Consider the following 16,378-nt stretch of genomic DNA (forward strand, 5'->3'; position numbering starts at 1 on the left):
CCCCCTCCGCGGTAGAAAACAGCATAGAACACTGACGTCACCAAATTTGGAGCGACGCACATCTGCGCTGATATCAAGTGGGCTTCCTATGGCAGATTTTGTTTCCCCAGGCTTTCATTTTTGAGCCGAATGCAAACAAAAATAAAAGCCTGGGAACTGAGGCTAGTTTAAATTAGGCCTTAAATGTCAAATGTTCAAGCATGTTCAAATCATGTATACTTTACCTTGTTTCAGACCATTTTTCAAAGCATACATCTGCTAAGAAATTCCGTGCCATGATAAGTGTTGGAGTTTGGAAGCGCTTGTCAGAAGACACTGGACGGATATACGTACCACCTGTTTCAAATTTGCACATAATGCAGGAAGCAGCAGCATGACGTGTTAATGAAAACGAGTGCTTCCAAACTCCAACACTTAGAAATAATTATATTCTATTAATTCAAGCCTCTCTTACAGCTGGCAATGTTGGTGAGTTTAACGTCGTTTAATGCAAGCAGATCAGACTTTTCTATTTGTGAATGGGCTGTCAATGGAGGGTAAATGGTAAATGTTGCATTTATATAGCGCCTTTATCCAAAGCGCTTTACATAGATTGTGCATTACATTCACCCATTCACACACACATTCATACACCGATTGCGGCGGAAGCCATGCAAGGTACCAACCAGCACATCGGGAGCAATTTGGGGTTCAGTGTCTTGCCCAAGGACACTTCGACATGTAGACAGGAGGAGCCGGGATTCGAACCGCCGACCCATGGATCATTGGACGACCTGCTCTACCTCCTGAGCCACAGTCGCCCACAGTCGTTGCAACTCTAGATTCAACCCATTATGAAACAAAGCTAGTGTTGCAAATTGCAGCTATCTCAAGAGTTCAAGATCTATAAGCATCCATTTGGTTACCAACTGTCATTTATCTGGGGACCACCTGGAACCCCCTCAGGGACCATTGGTGGTCCCCGGACCACTGGTTGAGAACCTCTGAACTACACACGCACACACACACACACAGACACACACAGTTGCCTGCAGATAATTTGTAAGACGCTCTGCATTTAAATCAGTACGTGCTTCTCTTCTCAAACACTTTCATGTATTTGACTGTGGACCCCTCCATCTGAAAATAGTATGTGCTGCCACAGACCCCCACACAAAATTTGTGTATTTCAAAAATATTACAAATGTATCACCTCACGAGCGAGCTTGTAGATCGTCTATATAGGCTTAAGTGTCAAATAAATAAAATAAAGCTCTTTTATTATTATTATTATTTTAAAACCACTAGGATAATTTGGTAGTGACAAATCTGGTGTTTTTCCCCCCACAGATATCCCCCATAGGACTTGGCCTGGGACATCCATCCTGAAAACAGGGGACGGACCTGGACAACGTGCGGAGGCCGTGTGTGTGTGACGTAAGCAGACATGGTGAAGTGCGTGGTGTCGTGTTGTCCCAACCGCCTGGAGGTCAAGGGGCTGTTCAACCGGCCCCAGAAGCGCTTCTTCAACCTGCCCCGCGACCCGGCCAGGGTCAAGGTAGGTAGCTTCTTTTCTTTTTTAATTGCTTTATAGAACATTTATGTTACGGTACGTATTCTGCGTACATATGTAAATCTTTCCCCCCTAAGATACAGTATGTGTCACAAGGAAAACTTTAACCAAACTTTAACCCCAGCAATACCTATTCTGGGGGGAACATTCACCAAGAATTGATCTACAGCATGTTGTGAGTAGGGCTGCAACTAACGATTATTTTCATAATCGATTCATCTGCCGATTTTTTAAACGATTAATCGATTAATCGGATTATGACACTTCTTTTGCTATCACCTTAAAAATAAATTTTAGGTTATTTTAGTTATGTTCTAACTAACAAAAAATATAATTCATTCAAAAATGCATTTGATTAGCTGCTGATTAGGCTGCTATTCAAATAAAAGACAAACTAAATTAAAATTAATTAAAGCAACTCATGGTGTCTTTAGGCTTATTCTGACTGCATACATTTGATTAAAGAATAGCTACACATGTGTCAGTTTAGAAGGAACAGTACTCTTCTGAACTCAAATAGGTTAATTTAGTTACACTTAACACTGGAAAAACTATATGGTTAAGTGGGAAAAAACCTATGATAAATTGCAAAAAACTCTAGTGATTAGTTGCCGATCCGATTAATCGATTACTAAATTAGTTGACAACTAATTGAATAATCGATTCGATTACGATTAATCGATGAATCGTTGCAGCCCTAGTTGTGAGTGGCAGACACTATACTTAGTAACTAGTAAGCTAAGTATAGTGTTCTGAGGCACCCCTGAACTGGCATCACGGCACCCACTTTGAGAACCACTGTGCTAAACACCCTGCATTTCATGCCATTTTCTTTCTTTCGTTAGAGTGGGAAGCCCCCTATTCAACTTAAAAAAAGTACACTTGATGATTGGTGCATACAATGAACCAGTACTTTCACTAAGAAGCAAAATGAAACAAAACGGACAAAACAAAACAAGCAACAAATGAACAATGAAACGAGCAAAGAAAATGATCACTCCAAAGTCTATCCTATTTGTCATCTTCATATTGTCTAATTATGTTATTTTTATAAAAAGACGTTATTTGTACAACATTGCAGGTGTGGCTCGCGGCCCTGCGGGAGACGGACAAGCTTGCGGACTGCTTGCAGGACAGCCACATCATCTGCGAGGACCACTTCCTGCCCGAGCACGTCACGCCGCGGGGCATCAGCGACGACGCCATCCCCCTCATGCCTCCCTACCTGGATGGACCGCTGGGCTCCATGATGGCCGCTGGGCTCCACGAGGAGGAGGACGAGGGGGAGGAGGAGGGAGATGAGCCCGCTGCAGTGGTGGAAAAGGTACTAGCTAGAGTATTTCTACATGGCAGTATTGATACTGCCATGTAGAAATAGAGCGCCGAAGCCCCCCTGGTTCTGCCCGGTTCACGGAAGTCATTTCTCTATGGAGAATAACATGGGGTCATCTTAAAACTCCTTCAGCGCCACCTGGTGGTCACCAGTTTAGGCTCTTTTTTATTTTTATTTTTTATAAATACGTCTTTACGGGCATGGCAACCAGTGCATAGTTGATTTAGATACGGGAATACGTCCCTGGCACTTAAACAGTTAAAATCGTTTCATATAAGCACTGTGGTCCAAAAATAAACAAGCTGTCTCTGCGTCATTGTCAGGGAGGTGTCGTATCGTTTGCAACAGCCAGTGACTCATATATGATAGTCTGTTTCTAGTGAAAATTTAACTAATTCAGTAGCAGTAACATTAGCGTTTTCCCTCAGTCAGTTGATTCTTCGTGTCCATATGAGTGAAACGGCCAGGATCACGGGATGACATGTTTATTTTTCAATCACAGTTCTTAAATGAGGTGATCTAAAATCCCCCTATGGGGATTACAATACAAATAAAAAGTACATGAACCCGTGGATTTGCGGCCTCTACCGATATTGACGTCAGACTTTGGTGCTCTGGATACTCTCTTTTTTTTTACTTGAGTGAAAGTAGAAGTACCTTTAACTCAACGTGCCTTGCAGTGCGTCGACGTGCGCCTCACATGATTGGCCGGCGCCATAGTTTTGCTGTGTCGAGGTTACAATATAATCGCTTTTGAAGCCAAATACTGTTATAAGACAGAAGCAGTGCTTAAAAAAAAACTCTGCTTCCCATCATGCACCTGCAACTCAGCATGGCTTGCTGTGCCAATGTGCGTGTCACATGATCGGCCTTAGGCAATGGGGAAGAAGTAAACAAAGTTCCTGTTTTTGCCCCGTTTTATTTTTTATTTCTTTCACTTAATTTTTATTGAAGAAAAAACAAAGACAACAAAACAAAAGTTACGAGAAAAAAAGAAAGAAAAAAAGGCTGCATTTTTCATATTACAAAATACATTAATTGAAATCCTCTTGCATTATCGTTAGGCTGAGAGAAGAGATCCCACTTTTCCCACTTTTTATAGAACTTATCCTCTTGTAGTCTACAGTAAGTATGAATGTTTGTTTTTCCATAACATTCAGATCCTCAGTAATGTCCTTTTGCACCGTTTTAAAAGGCTCTGTTGTCGTAACGTAGGCGCCATCTGCGGTGATTGCACACAGCGCGGACGTTCTGGGATCATTTCAGAAGTTATATGCTGTGTCGAGGTTACAATATAAACATCATATCTACAGGCTCACAATCGGGAATCAATGTATCTCTTCTCCTGGGAAATAGACATAGGAGAAATAAAATGGTGTTTTAAAATGACCAAACCTTCCTAGTTCCTACCACTGGTAGTGTCCTAACTACACCCTATTGTTCTGTAATGCTGTGTTTACAACCTCATTGATGTAACACACGTGTATTGTTCTGCTGTGTGTGTGTGTGTGTGTGTGTGTGTGTGTGCGCACGCACAGCAACAGGACGGAGGAGGTACGGAGGAGCATCAGTCAGCAGCAACAGCAGACGGGTAACATCTCACTCACATCACATTGAGTGCCATGGATGGAGAGCTCCGTCTTTTTTTTAGTCAAAGGTTAAATTCTCTGTAGTGCAGTACAAAGTGGGTGATATGCTAACCTGACACAAACCACCTTCTTTTAGCCGTGATGATGTCTCTCCTAAACCGCCGGACCCCAAAACGCATGAGAAGACACCTGCTTCCACAACAGGTAGGTGATGGTATACTGAATCTCTCTCTCTCTCTCTCTCTCGACCAAATGTCCCCACTAGTACGGTATACTTTGAGAAATGGTACCATTACCTGATCCTCACAAAAATAAATGGTAAATGTGTAAATTGTTGTTAATTTATATCAGTGGTTTTCAACCCTTTTCACATTTCATATTTATTCGGCATTTGAGCCACGGACCACCATTTGATGACATTTAGCCTCTCAAACTATATATATTTTTTGTTCTATGCTGTATTGATGTTGGTGGTACCATTAGGAGAGATAACAGGCAAACGTTAATCAAAATAACAATTATTTTACACTTTTTGTAAATGTTTTTGTAAAAGACATGGCCAAAGCATTTCCGGGGGTCCCCAGCCAAAAATGTTGAGAACCCCTGGCCTAGGTGACTGTCCGAGCCAAAAGCACTGCTTTCTAATTCTAACGCTGCTGCTGTTGTTTTCCCAGAGCTGTCGTATCTCCGGCTGACCCGGCGTCTCATGGAGTTGCTGTGCGCGGCTCCCAACGGCTCTCTGGACCTGGGCACGGCGGCTGTGCGGCTGCAGGCCTGCAGGAGACGCCTCAACGACGTCACCGGCGTCCTCGCAGCCTTCAGGCTCATCAGGAGGCCCGCCCCCAACCAGATCCAATGGATGTGAGTCACCACGCCATTCAGCCTTATAGTCTCATAGACTATAAGGCCCATTTCCCTCATAGACTTTTCAAAAAGTATTTATTTAAAGATGTTTACGCCGCGGACAAAGCCAACTCTTGTCGTGACACATCATGACAATAAACACAATGTTTTGGTCCGAACAAATAATTAGAAAGAAGAAAATAAGAAATAACGGCAGGTTACAACACTTTTTTTGTTGTTTTTCTTCTTTGTAATTATTTGTTTGGTACAAAATATTTTTGTTATATTTTTAGTGTGGTTGCCCTAACAGGGCAACCAGACTATTGTTATTGTAAATGAGCGATACTTTGCCGCACTACTCCTCCCAGAGTTTTTGCCGCACACACTCGAGCCATATGTCAAATTGACCGGCTTCATCGGGAATCGTGTGCTTGTATTTTGCTAAGAGATCCGTTGTATAGTTTAATTTATATTAATTAATTAGTTCTCCATAGACTTATAATGGGGAAATCGAAGACTAAATGTAAGTATTTTTTTTTCCATTGGAGACCGTAAGCGCCATATTTACAAGACTTGGGAGGGAGGTTCATAATAATTATGAAAATTAATTGAAAAGGAATTACATCTGTCGGCCTCATGGTGGCGCTATAACAGCCCACTTTACGTTTTTCCCTCTTGAACCCTCTTGAACTCTTGAACTGTAAGTCGTAAAATCAAAATTTCTTTTTCCATGGATTCCTTGGGTCATGATGCATTTCCACATATAGGCCACGTCCATTTTCGTCAGGAAAGAAATTCCTGCTAATTTGAATTTTCTCCAAAACACACTTTTGGCTCCTCCTCCTACAGATTTTGTCCAAATCTCACAAAAACATGATCTCCGGACCTATCCGATTAAAACACCAACTGCAGAATTTTGGTAGTGCGTATCGTTCGGCCGTAATTGTCGTCCGAAGATAGTAGGAGGGGCCGATTTTACAAAAAATGCCATAAATCACGAACGGAATGTCCGATCCATTCCAAATTTGAATCGCATGTCTCGGGTGGTTCAATCAACCAAGTTTCAAAAGCAATTCCATTTTCATCCATAGGGGGCGCCGCAAATGCGAGAAATGTAACCGTTTGTCGCAAAAACATGATTTTTGGGAGATAAATCTCATCCGAAGTAGTTATGCATGATCACAGGGGTGACGTGACATTGTAATTGGCTGGCAAGATTTGCGGGAGGGGCCTATTGACTACTAGTTTATATTCATATTTGAATAGAAAAGAGAGGTCGCACGCAATGCATCGCGACGCATTGTGAGCTTGTAGATCAGCTATTTTCAAATGGTCGAAATGTATATAGGGTTGAAGTGGTTACAGTAATGTATGTTTTTCTAATCAAAATGTAAATCTCCAAAGTAACTAGTAACTAAAGTTTTCAAATAATTGTAGTGGAGTAAAAGTACAAATGTTGGCTCTGAGATGTAGTGGATTAGATGTACCGGTAAATGTATTGGAAATTGGAATACAGTCAAGTAAAGTACAAATAACTCTAAGAAATTGTACTTAAGTACAGTATTTGGATGAGTTAACAAAACGTCAACAAAGAGAGAAGTATATGACCAAGCTGTCCGTCTGATGACAAAAAAGATTACAAAAGAAAGGAGAGAGTAAGTATGACTAAGACACAGAAGTGGTCAATGTTATCCTCAACTTCATATTGACATCCGTTGTCCAGATCATATCTCACAGCAGGGCTGCAGGGCTGAATCATTCAGGCCGCGGTAGTCAAGTCATACACCCAGCCAGGCCACCCTATCCCTATACCCACACATGTGTACGTTTGGATTACAAGCCATAGAGTATAGACAGAGTTGCGACATTGAGGGGGCAGAAAACAGCCCGGTCACGTGGTTATGTACTCACGCGAGCCCTATCGACTACAATACATTCCGTAAACTTCTGTATTTCATATCTCTGACTGTATTTATGCCAAATATTGCGATATCGATACGTTATACGATATTACCGTTAAAATTTCACATCTACATTTTAAGTGTTGCAACACTTATACATACACGCATGCACACGTGTGGGGATTGAAAAACCATAAAACCTGGGTGATCTATTCTACTGTATGCTATGAAATTGTATGTTTATTCATGCAGCATAGTACTGTACAGTATATTGGTGTATAGAAGTATGTTATACTTTAGCTATTGAAAAATAGCAGATCTACAAGCTCATAACGAGGCACCGAGTGCCACGCTACGAGCTTGTAGGTCTGCTATTTTTTTTTAATCGTGAAAATGTGGTGCAAATCTTTGAATATATATTCTGTCAGAGTGATCGTTTTTAACTCAATCTTTGCTTCATGGGGGGGTCCCTGGAACAACATGTTTTCAGATGGGGGTCGGCGGCCAATTACATATATTTTTGAATGACTGACATAGAAACATAGGATTTCAGAAAACTGACATTTGCAGAAATGTCTAGAGGTCCGGACCGCAAAATGGGACCGGACCGCATTTCCATGATATGATCTACTGCACCACGGATATGTCGAAATGAGTCATAGTTCTCTCTTTTTGTATCTTTTTGTCATCAGTTTCCTCCTTTAAGTGAAAGAAAAGTAGTGTCAAAATATCTTTTGTATTCGGTTTCAAAACAGGCCGTTTTCGTGCTGGGGCCCTTACCGTTTGTCGCAAAAACATGATTTTTGGGAGATAAATCTCCTCCGAAGTAGTTATGCATGATCACAGGGGTGACGTGACATTGTAATTGGCTGGCAATATTAGTGGGAGGGGCCTATGTAAGCGACTGTGGCAACCACACTTTGCCATTTTGAAAGATTGCGACCTTTCTAGTTTAGTTTGTTGTCATGATTTGTCACGACTCGAGTTGGCCTCGTACTGCGACGCTATAGTCTGCTCTGTCTCACTTTCTCTCCCTGGTGCAGAGCGGAGAGTCCCGTGACCAGCTACCTGGGGAAGAGTGACCACGCTGTCCAGGAGGAGCTGGGCCACCTGAAGGTGGTGGAGGAGACCCTGGACGTCCTCATCAAGACCTGCGCCCAGCAGCTGTTTGACATGACCGACGACACGCGAAACACATCATATCCCTTTGTTTTGTTTTTACACACTGGTTCTCAAGCTCTTTATAGTATCTTTCTTTTGTAGCTCTGTAGCTGCTTACTAGGCATCAGAGATAAAGTTGTGTAGAGCAGTGGTTCTCAAACGTCAATCCTGCAAATAACTTGAATTACATTGTTACTTTGTAGCACCTTATGTCATATTAACGGTGTGTACATGTGTAAATCTTTTCGCCAAAGATACAGCATGTTACGAGGAAAACTGGAGAGACTGTTTTGTTTCCATTAGGACAGACTGAAAATAATCTTGATACTTGGGCGTAACCACTTAAACCCCAGCATTCCTATTCTGGGGGGCGAACATTCACCAAAAAATAGCAGATGTACAAGTTCACTTCGTGTCATGTTGTGACACGTCTCACGCCCAATTTTCTGCTGTAGTCTGAAGACTCATCTTTTCATACTCCACCTTTAGCCCGTAGCACTTAGCCCTAGCCTCGACAACCTTTGCAGGCTTATGCAAAAGGATAAACAATTAATTTAGATTTAGCATGTTATGTATACGGATGCCAGGTCATTATTGCCCTGGTCTGGCATCCTATACTGTTTGTAGTTTCAATGTACAAATGTATTGCCTTTGTGATGTTCTCGCTTAGTGTAAAGCCCTAACCACACCAAAGGGTCACCATGCAACTTCTTGGGTCCAAACGGTTGCAAGGAGTTAACGCTAAAACCGTCTTGACCCTTTGGTGTGGTTTGGGCAATTGAATCATCATGCCTTGAATCACTAGGGTCAACATGGGTCAACGTGCAACAAGACATATCACACCGCAGGGACAACGCTAAAACCGCCTTGGACCCTTTGGTGTGGTTAGGGCTTAAGTCACTCTGGATTAAGATCATCTGCTATCTGCCTAAATTGTCTTTAACTGTGAGCACGTCAGCCTACGTGACCCACGAGGACATCAGTGGCATCCCGGTGTTCCAGGGACAGACCGTCCTGGTGGTCAAAGCTCCAGAAGAAACCAAGCTAGAGGTTCCAACTCCCACCGAGGTAAATATTGCATCACCTCCGTCAGGTGGAAATCTCATATGCCCCAAAAACCTGGACTGTGCTTTTCAGGAGTCAGATTTCACGTATCAAAAGTTAGCAGATCGATGCGTTTCGAGCTTGCGGATCTGCTACTTTTGATGCTTTAGTGTGCCGCTGTAGTGTGATCAAGTAAGATGTTCATTTACGGAAAAAACACAAAATGTTAAAATCTGGAGATATAGGTTTCTGCACAATATCATATATTGGCCTATATCATATCTGTGCCTATATCTGGCCTATATCATATCTGTGAATGCCAACCTATGGGCTGGGGCCCCACCGGTGGGTCAAGAGGTTACTGCAAGTGGGCCTCCAAATAATTAGCAAAGCACTAAAAGATTTGAATGATAATATAACATTCATATTAACAGTTTCCGTGCTTTTAATGGATTACTCCAGGTTAATGTCGCTGCCATATCGGACATACGCGACTTTTGTTTTATGTGTTTAATCCGCCGTAATGTAATAAATAAAAATAAAATCCTTCTTCGCCGCGGAGAAAGAGAGTAGATGCATTTGTGTTGACGGTGAAACCGGAAATCGTCACATGCTGTGGGCTGCTAGGGCTTCTGGGAAATTGAGGCCAATGCAAACGAATGGGGTTCAACGCCTCATGGAGGAGGGTCCTGTGCTGCGTCTTCCGGGTGTACCAAGATGGCGGGTGGTGCTGCCGTTCATAACAAACGGGGGGAGCTTTTTTCGCTCGATTTTCGCGGATTAAAAGCCCACATAATTCAGCGTATGCTCTAAAGGTAATACAACAATCTCGGCAGTGAAGGGGGGTTGATTAAAAGTCTGGTAAATCGTTTTCAGCAGTCAAACTGTTTATATTATAATATATTTCCACTCTCACTCCAGAGGGCCACTGTATTTCCGCACTCAGTCCAGAGGGCCCATATATTTCCACACTCACTCCAGAAGGCCACTGTATTTCCACACTCACTCCAGAGGGCTACTATATTTCCACACTCACTCCAGAGGGCCACTATATTTCTCCACACAGTCCAGAGGGCCACTATATTTCCACACTCACTCCAGAGGGCCACTATATTTCCCCACACAGTCCAGAGGGCCACTATATTTCCACACTCACTCCAGAGGGCCACTATATTTCCCCACACAGTCCAGAGGGCCACTATATTTCCACACTCACTCCAGAGGGCTACTATATTTCCACACTCACTCCAGAGGGCCACTATATTTCCAAGTCTCTAAGTGCTTAAAACACTTCTGGTGCCGCTGAATCTTTCAGAATAAAGGCGCCAGAGTGCTAGAGTATATATTTGATAAGACGTCTGTGAACGTCCGAGTCATCAGAAGTGTGTGAATGTCAAACCTGTGGCACACGCCACCATGTGATTGGTGGACTGACGGGCCGTGTCGTGCTTGCCTGCAGGACAACATCCAGGTGCACCTGAAGGCCGGGAAAGGACCAATCACAGTGCTGACGTGTGAAATGGGCCGGGCCGGTGAAGCTGTCCCGCCCACTGGGAGCGGAGAGAGCGCGGCGGGCTGTTTTCTACACATGGAGCAGAGCAAGATTAAGACCCATCCACTGCACACAGGTACTGGGTTAATAAAACCCATCCACTAAACATAGGTACTGGGTTAATAAAACTGTTTCGAGCGCACACCATTTACTTTTGTTTTAACGGCCATCTTTAAATACTTTTTTTTCTCCTCTGAAGCTAGGGCGCTATTTTCGCTGCATCACGATTGCAATATTAGGGTTTCAGTAGAAAGATAGATGGCGTTAGCCGGGCTTGGTGTTAGCTTCTTCTGCTTTTGGGGAAATGAAAATGTGCTTTAGAACAAGAGCGAGGACCTTAGTGGCAGGAAAAGTGTTAAGTTCACACAGGTACTGGGTGGATGTTTAGTTTGGTTTTAGTTTTATTCACAATAAAAAAACAGTACAAAAAAGGTAACATCAATAAAAGAGAAATATGTGCAGGTGAGAAAAGAAACCCATGGAGGGCTTATATGTGGTTCTCACCAAAGATAATATACAAATGGTAAGTAGACAAAGTAATAAAACATAGACATGGGTTGTGCGGACACTCGGACAGACAGGCGGACTAAACTGGCGATGAGTTGAGTGTCGCCACCCTCGCCCACTGCACACGTTCAGTCACATGATGATAGCGTTGCCCAGCCACACACTTTTATCAATGTCATGACGTCACGCTACCTGCCTGAGTAGTGTCGGCGTCTTGTCGGGAGCTCCAGAAGGACTGGCTGCTTTTTGTTTGTAGCGTCGTGAAGTTTATGTTTTCGTTTGCCGCCTGGATCGGTATCGTTTGGAGTGGAGGACTGGATTGTATTGTAGAATCACACTGAGAGGACGCATTTCTCTATGGATCATTGTGATCGTCAGGAGGAAACCCTCGGAGCAGCGGGGATTTAACCACCAAACGGTTCTGTCCATCTGTATCTAACGTGCAGACAAACCAGAGGCAGAGCTGAGGGGTTTGGTTACAAACCGGTAGCGTGTGGGTTTACTTTGGGAACTGCTGAGGGGAAGTATCTAACTGGGAACTGTATTGGAGCTGAACTGAATGGTTGTGAATGTATCTACATGCCTTGAACGTTGAATATATATATATACTAAACTGCAACTTATTAAGTTATTCTGTCTGCTATTTGAGTAATTGAACATTTTGTCAGGTAAAACGCCTGGCTGGCACAGGACCATTTTTGCTTTCGGCCAAACTGTTACAAGACGGACACGGAAGAGGCAGACAGTAGACACCAGATACAAGTAAAAGTATCAGTAAAATAATACAAAAATAAAAACATTCTTCTGTCTTCATTTCAGAAACTCAACAGAAGGTGGTTCAGAGTGCATAGCGGCAGTGGATTCACAGGATTCATCTCCATTCCTCCAAACGCACAACGCCATCCATTCCAAATGGCCACACGGACACGCATTACGAAAGAAAGGTTTAATTAGCATTTTCCTTGTCTGTATCGGAGGCAGCCGTTCCCAGACTGCTTCGCTGTAATCCAGGGAATTTGCAGCTGTGCCTGCGGAAGGTTTCTTGACCACAGCTGGGTGCGTGCCAACTCCAGAGTTGTCTCTGTGCGTCTTTAGATGCCTGGAAGCTACTGTTTTGAACATGTGCCCAAAAGAAGGTCACCATGGTTCAAGTAAAGTGAAATGACCACCAAAAGGATGCTTTAACTATAATTTACCCACCCCGAGAAGCCTTGAAGTCATGTAGAATTATTGTTTGTCTCTCATTCCTTCACCCAAAACCTAAGAAAATACAAACAGAAGGTCGCAAGAGCTTGTAGTGTGGCTATTATCGGTTTGATCGCTTGGATGCTTCTTGATGCATCACAAAGGTAATCAACTGAATAATCGCAAGTAGTTACTACCCCAGTGAAGGTCTCGCAGGTGGACTCATTGTTTAGAAAAAAGAGTAATTTTGGTGTGGTTGTCGCAACAGCAGAGCGAATGTATCGGGGCTGGGCGATATGGCTTCAAATCATATCACCATTATTAAAACTTTTAAACAATAATTTTCTTAGTGAAAATAGCTCTACCAGCTCAAAACGTGATCGAGCTCGTATATCTTGTAGATGTTTTCATTCGACTTAAGTGGTTAACACTCTTACCTGCCAAAACGGAGGTCTCCATCCTATCAAATAGTTACGCTCCACGCCCCGGACGGAGATTAATCACCGGGATTCCTTCAAAGTAGGAGCAAGAAAGACATGGCCGCTTTTACCCTGAAACTCCCATCTGCCGCGCTAACGGCTAAGAGAACGGGAAGCTAATATGTTAGTAGAGTGAAGTGGCCGAAAGTCCGACTGGAAAAAAAAAAGGAAAAGATTCAGAATATTCTTCTCTCGCCTGGTATCATTGAGGATGCGCTAGGACGTGTACACATGTCCAATGCATCCGTCGATTGGATTCCCTATGACGTTTCCAGACGTCCTACGGATGGAATGTGTTAATCATTTCATAACCGAGCGCACCAGTCTACAGGCTGGGAGTGTCGACTGGGCAACATTCGATGTCATGTCCGGTTGGGATGTCATCCAAAGTGGTCCCCCTCCATTTCAATGGATGGGATGAAAAATCTTAAAAGATGAATAACTCTTGATCTAAATCAATGCTTCCAATTCTAACCAAATATTATGTTTTTGACGGCCCATCACGGACCTGTCGCTTGTCATTAGAAGTATGGTAATCATTCCTCCCGTTGTTGTCGATCCCCTCTGGGTGGTTTGGTTACTTCTACTTCTAGCTCCTTCCAAGATGGCACGGAGCAACCTTAAAATCGGCTCTGAAGCTGCAAATCGCTGTGCGCCCTGATTTAATGGTTCCAAATAACCCCCGGGCGTTAAAGCCCTAACAACACCAAAGGGTCTTGATGGTTTTAGCGTTGTCCCTGCGGTGTGATATTTCCTGTTGCACGTTGATGGCTGACACGCGTCGTCCCTAGTGATTTAACGCTGGAATGCAATGGCCCAAAGTCCCAAACCACACCAAAGGGCCGAGACGGTTTTAGTGTTAACTCCTTGCAACCGTTTGGACCCAAGGAGTTGCATGGTGACCCTTTGGTGTGGTTAGTGCTTAAGGGTGTTAATCAGACGAATTGATTTAGCGATTATGAAAACGATATTGCTGATTCATTACTGGTGAACTACAGTCCTTTAAGTATATTATGGTTTCTAAATATTGTTGTCGATATATTTTCGGGTTAATTGCCCAGCCCTAGAATGTATGACTTGATTGTAAAATGGCTTCACCCATCGACAGGAACGAAAGCTTTATTTTTCTATGGATGTTGAGTGCAGTCAACACACACTCGGTCTGTCTCTACTCTACTGTATTGTTTTATTGTCTGTTGTCTTTTCTTATGTCATTTGACTTGAGGAGCAGTCATATTGTCGCCGCTGTCAGTTTGCAAACTGTGTTTGTCCAAAAGACTGCTACGTCTGATTCATACCAAGGTGTGTGTCTGTGTCGTGCTTCGTAGTACTGTAAATATCAGATCTACATGTGAGCATCACTTGTGAGCATGTGAGCATGTAGATCTGATATTTGCAAGACCAGCGTGTAAATCAGGCTCAACTGTTAAGGAAATTGGGGTGGGGGAAAAAAAACACAGGCACTTAACCACTTTCACTTTGAAATATGAGTAGTAGTGAAAGTAGCCGATCTACACGCTCACAAGTGAGCATGTAGTCATTTTCACTACTTTTGCTCGACCCTCTTCTAGGACAAAGTTGGCCGTTAAATTGCAAAAGAAATATAAAAGGGTTTTAACTATGGAAATCCATGGTTTCCGTCCGACAGCAACGATTTTTTTTTTACCATTTTATTGTGTTATGTATATTTAAAAATAAATATGATCACGGTTTGGTATTTGAAGACAATTGAGACATGCTGTTCTAAATAAATAACTACATAAATCCACTGGTAATTCAAATTAGTTTTGTTCTGTGATACACTGTAGGCTTCCAGGGAGGCTAAAATAATAACTTACTAAGTACTTAATACATACTTTTAGTGCAGATTGTTTCTACATTGCGGCATTGCTACATTCTACTTGTCCCGCCACACCACTGCTTCCAATTGGTCAAACAAACTGTCAGTAAAAGACATGCGGGGCCCCACCCTCTCAGGTTGTCGCTCTCACTCTCAGCAGCTGTGCACCGTGTTGCCATGTCTGTTTATTATAAGCGACCGTGGGCTTGTTTTTCTGTAAATATTGGCAGTTGCTGTTTTATGGGGCTTATTTCTAATGTGTACGGTAACTGCTTATTTGGGCTTGTTTCTTAATATTGTTTAAAACAGTGGTTCTCTAACCTTGCGTCAAACATTTTCATGGCATTATGGAGGCCCTCCCTAACCCCCATCTGAAAATATTTTGAGCCCTGTATTATTGATTGATTGAATAACAGTTTTCAAATATGGTACGATTATAGCCTAAGATTTAGACTCTGACGTGATGACGGTCAGAATCGATAAATACATCTACGAGAATCTAAATCTTGGGCTAGCATACGATTATATAATGCTGCTAATATATTCAATTACTGTCCTGTGTATTTAATTCATAGATTTGTGTTGTAAAAAAAAAAGATCATCCAAATATTTAACATTTTATTTCATGAGTTATTTTATTATACAGGTTTAATGTTTCTTTTTAGTTAAATGTTTGTTTTAAAAACACAGTTGACAACTAGAACTGCACTCTGTCGAGTGCATACTTGCTTGTTGCACACTAGTAGGCCATAAATGGCCTACTAGTGAGCAAGCAGAGCGCGCAAGTACTTCCGACCGCTACAAACTGTCAAATCTCAGTAATGACTACTTGTGCCTGATACGGCAGTGGTGCCAGATTACATACATGTATACATAGGAGCATTACCTTTAATCCTCCCAACACTAAAACATATCGTCATTACGTCACCATCGAAAACCAATTACACTCTGGCATTAGGTCCTTTAATCCACATCTTTTTTTACGTCATCATTGAGAGCTAGTTATACATATACTTATATGTAATTTGTAAGTTGATTAGCGGTATACTGTGGTTACTTTGCGCCGTACACACCGTCCCAGCTGTCCCGCCAATTTTGATGGGTATGCACTGTCCCAGCAAATTGTGCCTGATACGGCAGTGGTGCCAGATTACATACATGTATACATAGGAGCATTACCTTTAATCCTCCCAACACTAAAACATATCGTCATTACGTCACCATCGTCACCAAGTTGATTAGCTGTATACTGTGTTTACTTTGTGCCGTACGCACCGTCCCGCCAATTTCGATGCGTATGCACCGTCCCAGCAAATTGTGCCTGATACGGAAGTGGTGCCAGATTACATGCATCTGTATAACTAGTTCTCAATGATGACGTAATAAAGATGT

At 42.6% G+C, this 16,378-nt stretch overlaps 1 protein-coding gene across 1 annotated transcript in view; it reads left to right on the top strand.

Annotated features, from left to right (window-relative positions):
- e2f6 (E2F transcription factor 6) overlaps positions 1-14,804 on the top strand; it is a 16,744-nt gene extending 1,940 nt beyond the window's left edge. The window contains exons 2-10 of the mRNA XM_083790207.1: positions 1,330-1,537; positions 2,634-2,876; positions 4,424-4,476; positions 4,611-4,678; positions 5,149-5,335; positions 8,262-8,416; positions 9,332-9,447; positions 10,883-11,051; positions 12,302-14,804. Coding sequence (XP_083646333.1) covers positions 1,427-1,537; positions 2,634-2,876; positions 4,424-4,476; positions 4,611-4,678; positions 5,149-5,335; positions 8,262-8,416; positions 9,332-9,447; positions 10,883-11,051; positions 12,302-12,333 — 1,134 coding nt within the window. The 5' untranslated portion in view covers positions 1,330-1,426 and the 3' untranslated portion in view covers positions 12,334-14,804. The remainder of the gene's footprint in view (positions 1-1,329; positions 1,538-2,633; positions 2,877-4,423; positions 4,477-4,610; positions 4,679-5,148; positions 5,336-8,261; positions 8,417-9,331; positions 9,448-10,882; positions 11,052-12,301) is intronic.
- The last annotated feature ends 1,574 nt before the right edge of the window (positions 14,805-16,378 follow it).

Source organism: Protomyctophum parallelum (genome assembly GCF_964188405.1).
Source record: "Protomyctophum parallelum genome assembly, chromosome: 19".
Taxonomy (NCBI): Eukaryota; Metazoa; Chordata; class Actinopteri; order Myctophiformes; family Myctophidae; genus Protomyctophum; species Protomyctophum parallelum.